This window comes from Plasmodium falciparum, assembly GCF_000002765.6.
Source record: "Plasmodium falciparum 3D7 genome assembly, chromosome: 8".
Taxonomy (NCBI): Eukaryota; Apicomplexa; class Aconoidasida; order Haemosporida; family Plasmodiidae; genus Plasmodium; species Plasmodium falciparum.
This window is the reverse complement of record NC_004329.3, coordinates 842501-862579: the sequence shown is the minus strand read 5'-3', so window position 1 is coordinate 862579 and position 20079 is coordinate 842501. Positions and strand designations below refer to the sequence as shown.

At 18.6% G+C, this 20079-nt stretch overlaps 5 protein-coding genes across 5 annotated transcripts in view; 3 read left to right on the top strand and 2 right to left on the bottom strand.

Moving 5' to 3' along the window:
• Positions 1-162: 162 nt before the first annotated feature.
• Positions 163-2196, bottom strand: PF3D7_0818900 (heat shock protein 70; the record flags this gene model as incomplete). The annotated part of the gene is made up of 1 exon (XM_001349300.1): positions 163-2196. The coding sequence occupies one exon, from the start codon at positions 2194-2196 to the stop codon at positions 163-165; it is 2034 nt and encodes a 677-aa protein (XP_001349336.1).
• A 3641-nt stretch (positions 2197-5837) lies between these two features.
• PF3D7_0818800 (U3 small nucleolar ribonucleoprotein protein IMP4, putative) lies at positions 5838-6926 on the top strand (the record flags this gene model as incomplete). The annotated part of the gene is made up of 1 exon (XM_001349301.1): positions 5838-6926. The coding sequence occupies one exon, from the start codon at positions 5838-5840 to the stop codon at positions 6924-6926; it is 1089 nt and encodes a 362-aa protein (XP_001349337.1).
• A 2706-nt stretch (positions 6927-9632) lies between these two features.
• On the top strand, positions 9633-14303 carry PF3D7_0818700 (DNA helicase, putative; the record flags this gene model as incomplete). The annotated part of the gene is made up of 5 exons (XM_024473168.1): positions 9633-13082; positions 13265-13316; positions 13443-13510; positions 13865-13939; positions 14277-14303. The coding sequence occupies 5 exons, from the start codon at positions 9633-9635 to the stop codon at positions 14301-14303; spliced, it is 3672 nt and encodes a 1223-aa protein (XP_024328955.1).
• An 896-nt stretch (positions 14304-15199) lies between these two features.
• PF3D7_0818600 (BEM46-like protein, putative) lies at positions 15200-17327 on the top strand (the record flags this gene model as incomplete). The annotated part of the gene is made up of 11 exons (XM_024473167.1): positions 15200-15266; positions 15419-15463; positions 15610-15642; positions 15741-15795; positions 15919-15986; positions 16117-16195; positions 16303-16413; positions 16518-16569; positions 16667-16843; positions 16942-16983; positions 17148-17327. The coding sequence occupies 11 exons, from the start codon at positions 15200-15202 to the stop codon at positions 17325-17327; spliced, it is 909 nt and encodes a 302-aa protein (XP_024329066.1).
• A 2037-nt stretch (positions 17328-19364) lies between these two features.
• Positions 19365-20079, bottom strand: part of PF3D7_0818500 (zinc finger protein, putative) — a gene marked incomplete at both ends in the record, with an annotated part of 899 nt that continues 184 nt past the window's right edge. Inside the window, one exon of the mRNA XM_001349304.1 lies at positions 19365-19913. Coding sequence (XP_001349340.1) covers positions 19365-19913 — 549 coding nt within the window. The remainder of the gene's footprint in view (positions 19914-20079) is intronic.

The window sequence follows — 20079 nt, the reverse complement described above, 5'->3', positions numbered from 1 at the left end:
TGTAGATATATTTTTCTTTTTTGTTTGGCATATATGTATTCAATATATATTAATTTACAAAAATGTAAAAAAAAAAAAAAAAATATATATATATATATATATATTTTTATAATATATATATTTTTATATTTGTCCTGTTTAATGTTTTTTTTTTTTATTAGTTTAATCAACTTCTTCAACTGTTGGTCCACTTCCAGCTGGGGCATTTCCTGGCATTCCTGCTCCGGGCATACCTCCTGGGAAATTCATACCACCTGGCATTCCACCGGGCATTCCACCGGGCATACCTCCTGGCATACCACCGGCTGCACCAGCAGCATCTTGATAGATTTTAGACATAATTGGAGCACAAACCGATTCTGCTTCTTTTTGTTTGGCTTCATATTCATCTTTTCCAGCAAGTTGGTTTTTTTCTAACCATTCAAGTATGGTTGTAATAGTTTTCATACATGTTTCAATTTCAGCTGGTTGTAATTTTTCTTTAATTTTTTGGTCTTCTAATGAGCTTTTAACTCCATAGCAGTAATTTTCAAGGCTGTTTCTTGCTTCGATTCTTTTTCTGTTTTCTTCATCTTCTGCTTTGTATTTTTCAGCATCATTAACCATACGATCAATTTCATCTTGAGATAATCTTCCTTTGTCGTTGGTAATTGTAATATGGTTTTGTTTACCAGTGGATTTTTCTACAGCCGTAACGTTTAAGATACCGTTAGCATCGATATCGAATGTAACTTCGATTTGTGGTACCTTTCTTGGTGCAGGTGGAATACCATCTAAGTGAAATTTTCCTAATAAATTGTTATCTTTGGTTAAGGCTCTTTCACCTTCATATACTTGAATTAAGACACCTGGTTGGTTATCAGCATAAGTAGTAAAGATTTGACTCTTTTTAGCAGGTATGGTTGTGTTTCTTTCAATTAATTTGGTCATAACACCACCAGCAGTTTCTAAACCTAATGATAAGGAGCAAACATCTAATAATAATAAATCTTGGACAGCATTTGATTGGTCACCAGATAAAATGGCTGCTTGTACAGCTGCACCATATGCAACAGCTTCATCTGGGTTAATTGATCTGCATGCTTCTTTACCATTAAAGAATTCTTTTATTAAAGTTTGGATTTTTGGAATTCTTGTAGAACCACCAACTAAAACAACTTCATGTACACTTTTTTTATCCATCATAGCATCTTTTAAAACTTTTTCTACTGGAATTAAAGTATCACGGAAATAGTCGATACATAATTCTTCAAATCTTGCTCTACTTACAGTAACACTGTAATCAATACCTTCAAATAAGGAATCTATTTCAATTGTAGCTTGTGTAGATGATGATAAAGTACGTTTTGCTCTTTCACATTGTGTTCTTAATCTTCTTAAGGCTCTACTATTTTTTGATAAATCTTTACCTCTGTTTTTTCTTTTGAAATCTTCAACACAGAAATTTACTAATCTGTTATCGAAATCTTCACCACCTAAATGAGTATCACCAGCAGTAGCTTTTACTTCAAAAATACCATCTTCAATAGTTAATAATGATACATCAAATGTACCTCCTCCTAAGTCGAAAATTAAAATGTTCTTTTCACCTTTTCCTTTTTTGTGTAAACCATATGCAATAGCAGCTGCAGTAGGTTCATTAATAATTCTCATAACATTTAATCCTGCAATTGTACCAGCATCTTTAGTAGCTTGTCTTTGTGAATCGTTAAAATAAGCTGGAACGGTAATGACAGCATTCTTTATAGATTTTCCTAAAAATGCTTCAGCATTTTCTTTCATTTTTTGTAATACCATAGAAGAAATTTCTTCTGGATGGAATAATTTCTTTTCTCCTTGATAGGTAACTTCAATCATTGGTTTCTCATCAACACCTGATTTAACAGTGAATGGCCAATGTTTCATATCACTTTGTACTGATGATTCTGTAAATTTTCTACCAATTAATCTCTTAGCATCAAATACTGTATTTTCTGGATTCCTAGCTACTTGGTTTTTAGCAGCATCTCCAATTAATCTTTCGGTATCGGTGAAAGCAACATAAGATGGGGTTGTTCTATTACCTTGGTCATTAGCAATAATATCTACATTTTCATTTCTCCATACACCAACACAAGAATAAGTAGTACCTAAATCAATTCCAATAGCGATATTGGATTCTGGTAAATTTGGTTTTGAACCTTTTGCACTAGCCATTTTTTCTTAATTCTTTTGTATATATATATATATATATAATAATAATAATAATAAATATAAATATATTTATATATTATATATATATAATAATATATTATATTTATACTATTTTATTATATAATTATAAAACTTTTACAAATAATATATTTTTAAATAATTATAATATAATATAATATAATTAATATAAGAAAAATTATTCTTAAGATACGAAAATATTTTATCTTTTTTTTTTTTTTTGGAAATATATAAAAAATATATATTTATAAATATATTATTTTATAATATATTATTATTATTTTATTTATCTTTATAAAAAATATATAGAATATATTTATTTATTAATATTATATAAATATTTACTATTTTTTATTTATTTTGTAAATATATTATATATATTTTATTTATATATAATAATTTATTATTATATTTGTATAAGATATTATTTTATTTTATTTTATTTTATTTTTTTTACATATATTATATTATGTATATAAATATAAATAATATAAATAATTACTAATGTTAAATATATAATAAAATAAAAAAAATTATATTTTACGAATTTTTTTATAATATTACAATATATAAAAAATATATATATATAAGAACTATGGTATTTATTTATATATAACATATATAGTATATATTATTATAAATAAACCATTAAAATATTATGTTATATAATATATATATAATAAGTATTAATAATATATATAATATAATTACTTTATTTTTACTTTTATTTGAATATAAATATATTTTATATTTTTCAATTTGTTATAAACGAGATATATAATACATATAAATATATATATATATATATAAATAGTAGTATCATAAAAAAATATTATATATATATAATAAATAAAAAATATATAAATATTGTTGAATTTATTCTTGTTTGTATTTCACCAGATATTTATGCGAATAATTTATATTTTGTATAAAAAAATATTATAAATGCTACATTCATATATTTTTTATAAAAAAAAAAAAAAAATTTTTTATCCTACTTTTATAAGTTTTTTTTTCTTTGCAAGTTCAAGGGACTAAAATTCGTTATTTCTTATTTTTTTTAATCCAAATAAAAATCCCAAAAATGCGGGGCCATTTCGCCCCTTCTGTTTTTTTTTTTTCCTACCCTGCAGAAAAAAATATAAGTACTCTATGTAAATTTTACAAGAAATATATTCAATTGCATGTTTCTATAGGTATCTATACAATATTTATTAATATATATTTTTAAAATATATAGTTTATATAATATATATATATATATATATATATATATATATATAATATATAATACATTTATTATTATATTTTATATAAAATTATATATATAAAATATTATTATATATATTTTTATCACAAGTTTATAAATTCCAAAAAAAAAAAAAAATCAAAATAAGGGCACGGGGCCTAAATTATTATATATATATAATATAAATTATATATATTTATATATATATATTTTTATTATGTGGATTTTCATAATTTTGCGTATATATATAAATAATATATATAATATATTATTTTATTATATACAAAATAATTTGTATTATTATTTAAAAGCATTTTTTAATTTTCTCGATTTATATATATAAAATAAAATAAGAAAAAATACTATATTTCTTTATACATGAAATTTTACTTACATATAAAATATATTATATATATATATATATATATTTATATATATATAACATATTTTTATTTTTTGTAAAATATTCCGCTTTTAATAGCATCATTAAATGAAATGAAAAAAAATAATTGTATATTTTCTTAAGGTTATTTATATTTTTATATTAATATAGTATTTTTACCTAACACAAAAAAAAAAAAATATTATATATATATATATATATATATATAATTTATATTATTTTAGAAGATTTTCTTTTTTTTTTTTTATTTGTATTCCTAAATAAAGACATATAAAGTATAATATCTTGGGTATAGCTTTTATAAAATATATATATTATATTGTAAGATAAATATATATACATATATTTATAAGATATATATGTCCATTCTTTTATTTATTTATTTATTTTATTTTTTTTTTTTTTTTGCCTCTTATTTATAACAGAAAAAAAAAAATGCAAAGAATAAAAGGATATAATAAATAGCCCCACATTTATATTATAATAATATATAAAATTTTTGTGTATTTAATTTTTTTCCTATGATGATAAATTGAATACAATCTCTTTTTCTTTCAATAAAAAAAAAAAAAAAAAGAAAATTTTAACAACCGAATTTTTATATGTATATATATTTTTTTTCATCATTTATCTAATATATTTTTCCAACCATTATTTTATAAAGATTTAAATGGTAGTATATATATAATATATATATATATATATTTTTTTTTTTTTTTGTTTAAATATAAAAAATTAAAATAATAAGGAGAAAAAAATTAGATGGCTGTTGGAAAATAAATTACTTATTAAACCACAAAACTGGAAAAGATATAAATAATATAATAATATATGTTCAACTTTTTCATTTCTTTTTTTTTTTTTTTTTTTTTTTTTTTTGGTATTACATTTTAATTTTATATATAATATATTACTTCTCGATTCTTCCAAAAAGGAAAAGTATTTTTTATAAACATATTTCTTCTTAATTTCTTTTTTTCATTTTTCAATTTTTTTTCTTTTATGAGTTACAAATATTATGTTAAAAAATTGTATCATTTTAATACTTAAATATTCACATTAATATATAAAAAAAATATATAATATTATTTTCTTTGGAGTTATTATATATATTTATGGACAATTAAAAAAAAAAAAAATAAAAAATAAGGAAATATAATATATAACAATAAATTTAAAGTTATATAATACTTACATATTTCCCCATATAAGTATAATCAAGGAATTGGTTTTCTCTCTCTACATATATATATATATATATATATATATATTATATATAATAAAAAGAATATTATTTGATATATGTAGAATGCGTTGTAATATGTAATTTTTTTTTTTTTTTTTTTTTTTTTTTTTTCCAATAAAAAAATGATATATATAAAATATATATTATATAAATTATAAAAAAATAAAATACATTATATATATATTAAAATGTATTTATTATGAATAATTATAAGATAAAATATATAAGTATATATATATATAAAAAAATAATAATATATTACCAAATAAATAAATATATATATATATATATATATATATATATATATATATATATATATATATATATATATATATATATGTATATATATATATATTTATTTATTTATATTTATAATATGTTTAATTATGATTCCTAATTCATAACATCAATCGTTATGATAATAATATAACATAATATATGTATATATTGAAAAAAAATAAAATATATAAATATAAACAACTTTAATTATAATGAAAATTATGACATATTCATCATATATTTAATTTTTTGTTAAATAAAAGATTATATTATATTTATAGGAGTCACAATTTAGATTTAGTGGTATATGCTTAAATATAATAAGATAAAATATTACAACACAAGATTATTTTTTGTTGTATTGTATTTTATTTTATTTTACTTTGTTTCATTTTGTTTTATTTTGTTTTTATTTAATTTTTTTTTTTTTTTTTTTTTTTGTTAAAAAGATGCTAAGGAGAAATATTCGATTGAGGAAAGAATATTTATACCTAAAAAAAGTTGAGGATGAGAAAAAAAAGTACGCTGAAAAAATTAAGAGTATAAAAGAAAGTTATGATAAGAATAAAAAGATAAGAGGAGATTTAAAAGATGAAGAAAGTGAATTAAGGAAAAATATGAACTTATATGATGAGAAATCATTTGATAGGAAAGTTGATGATGAATATTTTTTTTGTGGTCTTGAAAATCCCCGAGTATTAATAACAACATCAAGAAATCCATCATCGACATTAGAAAATTTTGCAAAAGAATTAAAATTAATTATACCAAATAGTGAAAAAATAAATAGAGGTAGCTATTTTATTAAAGATATTTTAAATTTTGCAAGAAAAAATAATATTACTGATGTTATTATATTACATGAATATAAAGGAATACCTAGAAATTTAATTATTTGTCATTTACCATTTGGGCCAACATTATTTTGTACAATAAAGGATTGTAAAATGAGATGTGAATTTAATGAAAAAATCGATAATATATCTTTATGTACTCCACATTTAATTTTTCATAATTTCCATTCAGATCTAGGAAAGAGAATTATGAATATATTTAAATATTTATTTCCTCCTGTTACCATGCGTACGAATAAAAGAAAAATGCCTAAACATAATTCTCAAATTGTAAAAGATAATAAATTAAATAAAAATATAAATATTAATACGAATAACAACGATACTAACCAAATGGACCAAATGGACCAAATGAACAAAATTAAATTCGTAACACATACTACACAAGATGATGAAGATAATAATGATCATTTACAAATATATTTTAAAAATAATGAATATTTAAATTTACAAAAATATGAAAACAATCGAGTTATTGTTTTCTTTAACAAAAATGATATTATATATTTTAGACATTATAATTGGGAAAAAAATCAAACAAATGAAATAGTCCTCAAAGAAATTGGACCTCGTTTTAGTTTTGTTGTATATAAAATTAATAAAGAAACTTTAGATTCATTAAATGAAGATTATGAATATATATATAGACCCTTTATGAATTCTAGAAAAGCGCTTCTTACATAAGATGCACGTTTTCTTTTTTTTTTTTTCTAAGTAACACAATACCTATATATATGATATTTATATACATATGTATATTTTACATTTGTTTTTTGTATTAGTATAAATTTTTTTTTTTCCTTTTTTTTTTTTTTTTTTGACGTTTCATTGTATTATAGTGTATTAAATTTTGAACACACAAAATAAAACATATATAAAAAGATATATCAAAAATATATAAATATATAAATAGGCATATATATATATATATATATATATATATATTTAAAAATATATTTATATGATAACACACATAAATTATACATTTACGCGCAAATGATTTTTTTTTTTTTTTTTTTTTTTTTTTTTTTTTTTTTTTTTTTTTTTTTTTTTTTTTTTTTTTTTTCCGAGCTTTTATGTGACTTAAAATAATTATATTCAAAAATTATATGCTAAACATATAAATAATTTCATTGTTGCGATTTTAATATACCGACATATTGTCTCTACATAAGAATTAAATATATAATATATAAATATATAATATATGTTATATGTATAAATTCAATTTAGGAAAAAAAATTATTATTTTCCTATAAGAAATTCTTTTTTCTTCTTATTTTCCTTCAAATATATCAACATGTATTAATATATACATTATTTTATTTTTCTTTTTTTCTCTCATCTATTTCTTTATAACTATTTTAACATAATTGTAAAATTAAAATATCTCTCTATATAAATATATATATATATATTTATTTATTTATTTATTTATTCTTGACGTATTTCTTTTTAAAGATATTTTTAAGCAAACGAATATTATAACAATAGCCTTTTTTAAATATTAATTCTTGTACTTTTTTTAATCGTACTTTATGAACACATATATAATATATATATTATTTATATATTTTTTTTTTTTTATTTATACGTACATAAAACATCTATTTATTAATATGATACCACATTAAAAAAATAATGTATACTAAAAGCATAATGGCATATAACTTTATAATTATATATTTAATTATATATCTCTTTTAAAAATTAAGAGAAAAAGAAAAAAGAAAAAAAAAAAAAAAAATACATAATTATCATCATATGTATAATATATTATTATTTTATGTAATAATAAATAAAAAAAATATTATGTATGAAATATATAATATATATATATATATATATATGTATAATATATATATTTTTTATATAATTGTTATAAGGATATTTTTTTATATTATCATATTTTTCTGCATGAGATCAGAATAAAACGATTGACATAATAAATGACTTTTGTATATTAATAAAAATGAGATAATAAAATACACCCATTCTGAATTATATAAAATTTGTTAAGATGATATTATATATTATATATTATATTATAATATAAGTATTTATTTTATAAATATTGAAGAAGGCCTTATTTTTATTTTATTATTTTTTTTTTCTTCTTCTTAATAATACATAAAATATAAATATATTATGAATTCATATTCTTAAATTTTAATTATTACATGAGCATATTATAAATTATCATATTATTAATATATTTCTTATCTACCATTTTATTTTTAAACGCTATGCATATATTTAAATATTTATTAGATTTATGATGATAAATAAAAAAAAAAAATATAAATAAAGCAAAGCAAATAAAAGAAAAGAAAAAAAAATAAAATAAAATAAAGCTATAGTGGTAAAATAAATATATATAAATAAATATATTATATATATATATATATTATATATGTAAAGAGTATTATGAGAAATGAGCTTAAATAGTATAATATATATATAAAAAAATATTGTTAAATAAATATATTATATATATATATATATTTTATAATGTGAATATATTTATAATTTTATTTTATTTTTTCCCTTTCGTCTTTTTATTTTGCTTTTCAACTTAATATTTTTAAAGTAGCCGCAAATTAGAAAAATAAATAAATATATAAATATATAAATATATATATATATATATATATATATAATATATTAAATATGTTTATCATTATTTTTTTAAAATTATATATTAAAAAAGAAAAAAAAAAAAGACCATAACCCTTATTTCTTTATAAATTGATAAATATACTTAAATTTTTTTTTAATAAATGTATATATAAATATTTATTTTATTTACATATAAAGATTATTTCATATCATTTTATTTTTTTTTTCTTAGTAAAAATTACCACTTTGTATATATAAAAATAAATGTACATATTCATATGATGATAAGCATATTATATTTTTAGGTGATATTATACATATATACCTTTTTACGATAAATATTTTTAAGGTTATATTATTTTTATTTTATTAATTTATCTTTTTAATTTTGAGCTCTTTAAGCGTTTTTTAAAACACACATAAGAACTAAATGAGTATAAAAGAACATATAAATAAATAAATATATATATATAAATAATACATATATATATATATATATTTATGTTTATATTTATGGCTTTATGATTTGAACTATTACATATCAGAATAAAAATTATATTTATATAATACCTTTGATGTGTTAAATTAAATATTTATTATATATATATATATTATATATATATGTTTAAACCCCTAGTAAGATAATATAATATTATATATACATTATTGTAAATTCCTTTTTTTAACATTATCCTATAAATCGAATACCCACCTATCCATACATATACACACATATCTATTTATATATTCCTTTTCAATAATAAGAAAGGTATGGATGTGTTTGAATTTGTGGACCCCCTAAGGAAAAGAAAAATAAATAACAACATTTTGGATTTTAACAAGTATGTGTATAAAGATAAAATGGAGGTGGGTGAAGAGGAGATAGAACATGACGAAGAAAAAACAAAAGATGATGAAATAATAAATATGAAGAAGAAAAAAAAGAAAAAAAAAAAGAAAAAGTTAAGACGTTTATTAGATAGTTCTAGTAGTGATGATAATAATGAAAATGAAGAAATATCATCTAAAAAAATTAAAATTAGAAAATTAAATTCTGATAATGAGGATAATAAATTAAAAAATAATAATAATGAGAAAAAGAAGAAAGAAAAAGTGGAAGATGAAAAACAAAGTAATGATATAGAAATTCTAGATTCTTATGATGAGGATGATGAAAATCAAAAAGCAGAATATGAATATAATTTAAATACACTATATCAATGTTTGTATATATCTATACAAATTAAAAATAGAATTATTGATCATTTCACATCAGAAAAAAAAGATAAAAAAGAAGAATTAATAAAAGAATTTGTTAAAGGTTCTTTTAGAGTTAGTAATTTTCAAGCAAACTATGAAGATTTCGAAAAATATGTAGACACTTTTCATAAACTAAAATGTTATCAAAAATGTGGTGTATTATGGTTATATGTTTTATATAAACAAAATAAAAATGGTATATTAGCTGATGAAATGGGACTTGGGAAAACAGCCCAGACATGTGTTTTTCTAGATTATATGTATAAAACAGGAACTATTAAAAATAAAACAATTATTGTAGCACCTACGAGTTTATTAAAAAATTGGGATAATGAAATTAATATGTGGTGTCCATATTTAAGAAATCATAAAATTATATATTATGGTAGTCAGTCTGAAAGAAGATATTTAGCGTATGACATATTTAGTAGCAAGGGGAGCAAGAATAATAAATACTTTCCAAGTAACAATAATGATGATGAAGATGATGGTGTTAATAATAATAATAATAATAATAATAATGATGATGGTCATAATAATATCCATTTAATCATTACCAGCATCAATATGCTCATGGGAAAGAATGACGTTTCATACTTTCGACAAATTAAAAAATACGATTATCTCATATTTGATGAAGCACATTTTTTAAAAAATAAAAACTCACTTATATATAAAAAGTTACAAAAAAAAATTGTCTTTAATAATAAAATATTATTAACAGGTTCTCCCATACAAAATAAAACACAAGAATTAACCAACTTACTTTTATTTTTAATGCCTCATATATTTACCGAGACGAATATAAATAATGCAATGCAAGCTTTTATAGCTATGTACGAAGAAGAGGTACAGACAAGAAATAAAAAAAAAAAAATGGATGAAGGGACGACACCAAAATTGACAACCTTCGTAGAGGAAATTATGAAAAAAAATGAAACACAAAGTAATAATAATAATAATAATAATAATAATAATAATAATAGTAATAATAATAGTAATAATAGTAATAATAATAGTAATAATAATAATAACAATAGTAATAATAATAATAATAGTAGTAATAATATTATGATGGATAAATGTTCAGATATGTGTCACAAATTAACAGACGATAATAACAGCATGAATAATAATTACAATATTTATGATATAAAGTGCGACGAAGAAGTAACAGATGGTAATATAAAAGATGATAATGAAAAAGATAATAATGTTATTGTTTCAGATACCAATAAAAGTATTATTAAGAATTATTTAATACAAACCATTAGAGATGATTTAAAGCAACATGTAGAATTAAAAAATAAAGAAATTATATTATTACAACTTATAATTGAACCATATATATTAAGAAGGTCAAAAAAACATGTCTTTATAGATATGCCTAAAAAACATAGTCTTATTATTAAGTTACCATTAAATAATACACAGCTGAATTTATATAAAGATGAAATTTTTTCAAAAATGCAAAAGACCTTTAAGCATCTTGAATTTTTAGAAACGCATTCTAGCAAAAAGGAATTACAAAAAATATATGCCATATTAAATAAAAAAGAAATTAAAAATGAGAAAAATAATACTAGGGTAGAAAAGAAGGAAATCCAACAAAATGTAGATAAAGAAAATTATCAGAATGGTCACTGTAATAATAATACAAATAATATGGAATCTGCTGATCATAATGTAGATGTTGATATAGGTCATGATAATGTTCATGTTCATGATGATGATGATGATGATAGAGAAATGGATGAAGAAACTATTAACATTGAAAAGACAGATGAAGAGAATAAGAATAGTAATATTGTTATTCACAAAAGAGATGATGATAGTAATGATATGGATGAAGATAATATAAAGGATGATAATAATAGTAATAGTAATAGTCATAATAATAACAATATGTGTGAGGATAGTACTAGTCCTACTAAAGAAGTTACACTTAATAAATCAAAAAAGAATCAAGAAAATAATAAGAACAATAAGGAAGTGAGAGGTAAAATGATTAATGCTTCCATATTTATACTTAGAAGAATATGTAACCATCCATTATTACATAAATATTATTATACTGTTGAAGATATTAAAAAAATTTCAAAATATTTTTATTATAATACTGATCAATATGTAGATTTAGATTTAAAAACTGTTGAAAATGAATTTATGAAAATATCAGATTTTGATATACATTTATCAATCAAACATTTAATTTCTCAAGGCGATAATAAATTAAATAAATATTTAATAACAAAAGAACATATTTTGAATAGTAGTAAAATTAATCATATGTTATCTCTTATTAAAGATATAAGGAAGAAAAAAGAAAAAGTATTAATTTTTTCACAATTTACTACTTTTCTTGATATTATAGAGGAGGCCTTGTTATATGAATTTATATATGATGATAGTGATTATATGGATCATATACAAACTATTAAAAGTTCACAAAGCATAAATAAAAATGATACCATCTGTAAGGAAGAAAATAATATAAATGTAAATGTGTTTATAAAAGAAGAACAAAATTATCATGATATAGGTAAAGAAACAAAACGTCATGATGATAACAATAATAATAATATTAATGATGGGGATGAAAATAAATTTTGTTTTAAAGAAAATATAAAAAAACCAAATGATATATATAATGAAGATATGGAAAATTCAGAGAGAACTAAAGATACAAATTGTGAATATAATAAAAAGAAAAAAGATGAAGATGATGAAGAAATATGTCTTACTTCATCGACTCTTTCTACCTCATCTGTTGGTACACAAAATGACGCAGGTCATCAAATTTATGTAAGATTAGATGGATCAACAAACACTATTGAAAGACAGAAAATCATAAAACGTTTTTCAAAAGATGAAAATATATTTGTTTTTCTTTTGTCAACAAAAGCGGGAGGTGTGGGTCTCAATTTAATAGCGGCAAATCATGTCATATTAATGGACCAGGTAAAAATATATTTTTTAAGGCGAATAACAGAGAATAAAAAATAAAAAATAAAAAATAAAAAATAGAAAAATAAATAAATAATATAATAAAATAAAATAAACTATACAAGAATATATTCACATTTTTTTTTTTTTTTTTTTTTTTTTTTTTTTCTTTTGCTTTGTATATTGTATTATTGTAGGACTGGAATCCACATAATGATAGGCAAGCAGAGGATAGAGTTCATCGATTAGGTAAATAACAGATTGTATATTAATAATAAAATATTATAATGTTATACAATTTTATTTTATACATATATATATATAAATATATATTATATATAATTTATTTTGAAAAATTCCATAATTTTTTTATAGGCCAAAAAAATGAAGTATTTATATATCGATTATGTTGTAAGAATACGATTGAGGAAGCCATTCTTAAGGTATATAAATATGATAATATAAAATGGATATATTCCATATATATATATATATATATATATATTATATATGTAATTATTACGTTACATTTGTCAACACAAATAAATGTGTACATTTTGAGATAAAATATATATTTTTTTTATCTTTTATAATATATTGACTATGTAATATGATATATATTATATATTATATTTTTTTTTTTTTTCTTTTTTCTTTTTTCTTTTTTCTTTTTTCTTTTTTTTTTTTTTTTTTGGTTTGCATATTTATATAAATTTCATTTTACTTGATCTATTTTTTTGCAATATGACCTTTTTTATTTTCTCCACATATATATATTTATGTATTTAATTTTTTAGTGTAACAAGGCGAAATTACACTTGGATCAAGCATTTGGCGGAAATAACGAATTGTTACAAACAGCTCTAATCAAGGTATGTTTTGTTTTTTTTTATGATTTATATTAAATATATATAAATATATTTCTATGTGTATCATTTATTTTAATTTTTTTTTTCATCATATTTGTCTTCTCTTATTATTTTTATTTTATTTTATTTATTTATTTTTTTGCATTTTTTAAGAACATGCATATGATTATATAATTATATTATATATAAGACTCGATTTGTTCTATATTGATATATGAGAAAAGTGATGATTTTATTTATATTTTTTATGTTTTTTTTAAATTTTATTACATAAGAAAATAAATATATATTTAATATAAATATTTTTTTTTTTTTTTTTTTTTTTTTTTTTTTTTTAAAGGATGCATTAAATGCGGTGGATATATAAAAATAAACTAAGCACAGCAGCAAATGGCACCCCTAATTTTTTTTTTTTTTTTTTTCAGCTACCTTTATTATATAAATATTATATATATATAATATATATATATATATATATATTTATTTATTTTATTTTTTTGAAATTTTTAATTTTATAAAATAAAGAGAAATGCTCCTTGACGAATTATTTTTTTTATATATAACATATATATTTATATATTATTGTATATATATTTATTTATTTTTGAACCATCTTATAGGTATTTATCTCCTTTGTATATATGGTTTTACATTTTAAAAAATATAATGTATATATAACTATATATATAAATACATGTATATTATAAAATTATTATTTTATTTTTTTTTCTTTATTATTTTTCCCATAATTTGTTTTAAATTAATAAAATACATAATTAATATATATATTATTATATTTTATAACAACATTATGACTGTATATATTTTTGTGTGTATATATTCTCTTATATATAAACATCATTATATTAAATAAATAAATATATATATATATATATATGTATAAATTTTTCTTTTTTTTTTTTTTTTTTTTGTTAAACAATAAAAACCATCTTTTTAAAGAAGAAAAAAAAAATATATATAATAACAACTTATGAATATATAAAATATTTGTATATAATACATGTATGAGAGAATAAAACATTTACATATCAACATATATAAATATATTTTTTTTTTTATTATTTTTATGTTTTCTTTTTTTTTTTTTTTTTTTTTTTTTTCTTAGATCTCCATCATTATATATAACCCAATTTATTAAAAAATTATATCATTAATATATATACAACATTCTTTTGTGTTCTTATAAAAATAACAACATAAAATAAAGTTAAATCTTTATTTAGATCTACTTATTATTGTAAAATGAGAATAATAAAATATATATTTTTTGCATTCATCATATTAGCCCTCTTCGTATGTGCCCTAAATAGTAATAAAATAAAGAGAAAACCATGCAGATATTTTTTTTTGCCAGACATTTTTTTTTAATTAAAAATCTTTAATAATTTATAAGATAGTTTTTCACTATTTTTAATATATATATATATATATATATTTATTTTATTTTTTTTTTTTTTGAAGCTTATATATATCTCAAACAAGACAGTTTTGTATTCTCAAATGAATGTAAGATATAAAAAAAAAAAAAAATAATAAATAAATAATAATGAAAATAATGATAAAATATGGAAATGTTTTACATAGAAAAATATAAATAACAAAATAATATTATTATTATTTATTTTATAATTTTATTTTTTTTTTTTTTATAGTCCCTACTGTTGAAGAGAAAAACCAAACACTGGGTAATAGACACGTTAATTCTTTTAGACATGTCATAGAATAAAGTATATATTGAAATAATTCTTCCTATATTTTTATTTATTATTTTATTTTTTTTTAGGAGAGAACTATGAAATCGTTACATTAACAACGAAGGATAATCATAAATTCACATGGTATGAAATGAAATGATAAATAGGGAAAACAATGTAATATATTGGTACATAGTAATATATATATATATATATATATATATAATATATTTTTTTTTTTTTTTTTTTTTTTTTTTTTTTTATTAGTTGGTATATTAAGACCAAAGATTCTGAGAACAAACCAATTATGCTTTATTTTCAAGGAAACGGAGGATGTAATAATTATGATTATTTTCATTCATTAAAAAAAAAAAATAAAATAATAAAAAGAGAATATACCATATAGTATGAATATATATGAAAGCTTATAATTTTTTTTTTTTTTTTTTTTTTTTTTTCTTTTAGATTTAGAAAAATACATGAACTTATTTAATTTAATTATAGAGAGAGTTGATGTCAACATATTTTCATGTTCAAACAGAGGGTATAAAAAAAAGAATATATAAATTAATATAATATTCAATTGTAATAATTTTTCTTATCAAAAATTATATACATATATATATATGTTTTTTACTTTTCTTTTTTAAGTTGCGGATCTAATATTGCTAAACCATCAGAAGAATATTTTTATAAAGATGCTCATGTGTATATAGAATATGTGAAGACAAAAAATCCAAAGCATTTATTTATATTTGGAAGGTAAACGTTATATGTATATATATATATATTATAAATTGTGTTCAATATATATTCATATTTTTATATATTAATATATATATATATTTTTTTTTTTTTTCTTTTAGTTCAATGGGAGCCGCAGTTGCAATTGACACGGCATTAAAACAGCACGATCATGTAAAAATAATAAGCAAATAAGTATATATATATATATATATATAATATATACATACTAATTAATTTTTTTTTTTTTTTTTTTTTTTTTTTCCTGTAGATAAGTGGATTAATTGTTCAGAATGCATTTACAAGTTTAAAGGAGCTCTCGAGATATTCTCATCCATTCCTTAATTATTTCTTATTTGATTATGACATGATAATAAGAAGTAAAATGGATAATGAAACAAAAATTAAAAATATTACAGTACCAACCTTATTTACCTTATCTGAAATGGTATAAAAATTAAATATATAAACGTGATAACACATATATATATATGTATGTATGTATTTATTTATAACATTTACATTTATCTTTATTTTTTTTATTAGGATGAAAAAGTACCAACAAGCCATACAAGAACATTGTTTCAGGTAAATTATTCCGAGTTCTGATATTTTATTTATTCTTATATAAATATTTATAGAATATAAAAAAAATAGAATATTACATACCATTATTTAAAAACAAGCATGTTAATTGGATATATATTATTTATTTATTTATTTATTTATTTATTTATTTTCGTTTCCTATAGTTAAGTGCAAGTACCAACAAACAATTATATTTATCTAAGGGAGGAACTCATCCAAACATTCTGAAAAATGATGATGGTTCTTATCATAAAGCTATGAAGAAATTTATTGTTACTGCTATTTCCATAAGGGAAAAAAATATTCAAAAGGCAGTAGAAAGAAATCCAAATACACCTAATTAAACAAAAATTGTTCTAAAAGAATTAAATATACGCACAAAAAGTGTGATACAATAATTGGTAAGATATATATATATATATATATATATATATATATATATATGTACAAAATAATTCATTTTTGTTATCTTATGAAATTATAAATATATACATATTATTGTTAATAATATATACACTATATTTTATATAATGTGTATTTATCTATTTCTCCTTTTATTTGTTCTTAATTCATCTTATAATTCACTTTATAATTTGTTTATTATTCATTTTATAATTTGTTCATAATTCATTTTATAATTTGTTTATAAATTTTACATTTATGGCATAATTCGCTCTTATAAATGTTGTACATAAAACTGTTCATTATCAAACCTATTCACATTCGTTATATATTTATATATAAATCAAATAATTAAAGAAGATTTAGTAAATATTAAAATAAAAAAGAAACTATCGTTTTGTTATTTTTTCATATTTTCTACAAATTATAAATTAGACAAGGTTCATTTTATATCATCTATTATGAATATACATAAGGTAACAAATAAACAAAACATATATTTTTATTATTTATGCATTGTAAATGTTATTATAAAATGGGGCACGTTCACTAAATTTTTTTCTGTATTCAAACAAAATCAAAAAAAATAAAATTAACAAATATATATGTGTCTAATATAAATAAATAAATATATATATATATATATATATATATATATATATATATATATATAACATATCTTTTTTTTTCCCTTTCAATATCAATTATTTAGTAATATTCTATATTGTTCATTTTAAAAAAATTTTAAGAATACGAAAACTATGTTAACATTCAAGGTAAAGTCTAATAATAAGAAAATAACTTGAGACTAAAATATGGAGAAGAAAAAAAAAAAAACAGCTAAAATATAAAAGAAAAAAAATAAAAAACAGCTAAAATTTAAAAGAAAAAAAAAAAAAAAAACAGCTAAAATTTAAAAGAAAAAATAAAAAAAAAAAACAGCTAAAATTTAAAAGAAAAAATAAAAAAAAAAAACAGCTAAAATTTAAAAGAAAAAATAAAAAAAAAATAATAATACAGCTAAAAAACAGGAATAATAATTAATATAAAAATTTCAGGGACAATAACATATGCCATTTTAATATACGAAAAAAATAATATTTTCCCATTTCATTATTTATAGGGAAGAAATTCTGCCTTTATATGTATGTTTCTATATTTTTCCATTTAGATCATATTAAAAATATAGATAAATTTTCATGAACCTATTTTGTAAAATGTTTTGTTATTTAATATATATTAGACTCCTAAACTATTAATTTAACTAGAAATAAAAAATATATATATTATATTTATCCCAATAAGGAATTTTCAATATAAATATAATATAGGAAAAAATATACAAAAAAAGAAAAAAAATAAATAAATAAGCTAATAAAGAAAAAAAGATAAACAAAAATAAAGTAATTTATTTTAATTATTTAGTTTTTTAGGAAGTGTTTTTTTTATTATTTTTTTTTTTTATTACTTCAAAAATGAATTATCAAAAATGTTAATATATTATTAACACCTATATATATATATATATATATATTATGATTTGGGTAGCAAGAAAAAAAAATAAAAAAAAAAAGGAACGAAGGAGGAAAAGAAAAAAAAAAATTAATAAATATAAAATTATTGCTCCAATAAAAACAAATCATAACATATATAAAAGAAATATGCATATAAATAAATAAATATATACATATATAAATATATATATATATATAAAAGCACAGTTAAAAAAAAAAAGAATAGTGAAAAAAGGTAATAAAGGATGAAGTTATATGTTATATATTATTTAATTTGCGTTTAATTTGAATCTAATTTGTATGAAGTTTTTATATGTTGCTGTATTTATTTTGTACACATTTGGCATTATATATATATATATATATATATATATATATATATATACATACATATGATGCTTAAATTATTATTTTATTTTATTTTATTTTATTTTATTTTATTTATTTATTTATTTATTTTTTTTGTTATATTTTTTCCACTTTATCTGCAACAACTTTAACGTTATTTTTTATTAGCTGTTGTTTATGATAATTTTTATAATCAAATGTACAATTATGTGCATCAGCATATCTATGAAGTGAACAGAAATAATGATTACATCTACATTTAATTCCTACTAATCCTATACGTTTAGAACAGAAGAAACATTTACTTTTATCTTCTACAGGTTGACTAGAATTATCTTTTTCTTCTGTATTATCTAAGGTTACTGGTTGCATTTCACTTTCTTTATTTTGTTCATTGTTTATTATGGAAGAATTTTCTTCCTTTATGTAACTATTTTTTTCATTTTCCGTTTGTTTTTCATTTACAAACGTTGGTTCAATTATTTCACTTATTTTATTATTATAATTATTTAATGTATCATTCATATTTTTATCATTCATTTTCTCCCCTTCAGATATCTCTTTTTTTTTTTTCTCTTGAAATTCTCTATAGCATTTAGAGCATAAATTATTATTTGCAGGGTTGCCATAAAACCCGCAGTTGTTTTCACACAATATGGGTGTTGGCTAAAAAAAAAAAAATAAAATAAAATAAATATCAATATCAATATAACACATTAATATATATATTAATATACATATTAAAATACACATATTTTTTTAACACACGCATATTATTTTTTATGTACAAATTAAAATAATATACATATATATATATATATATATATATATA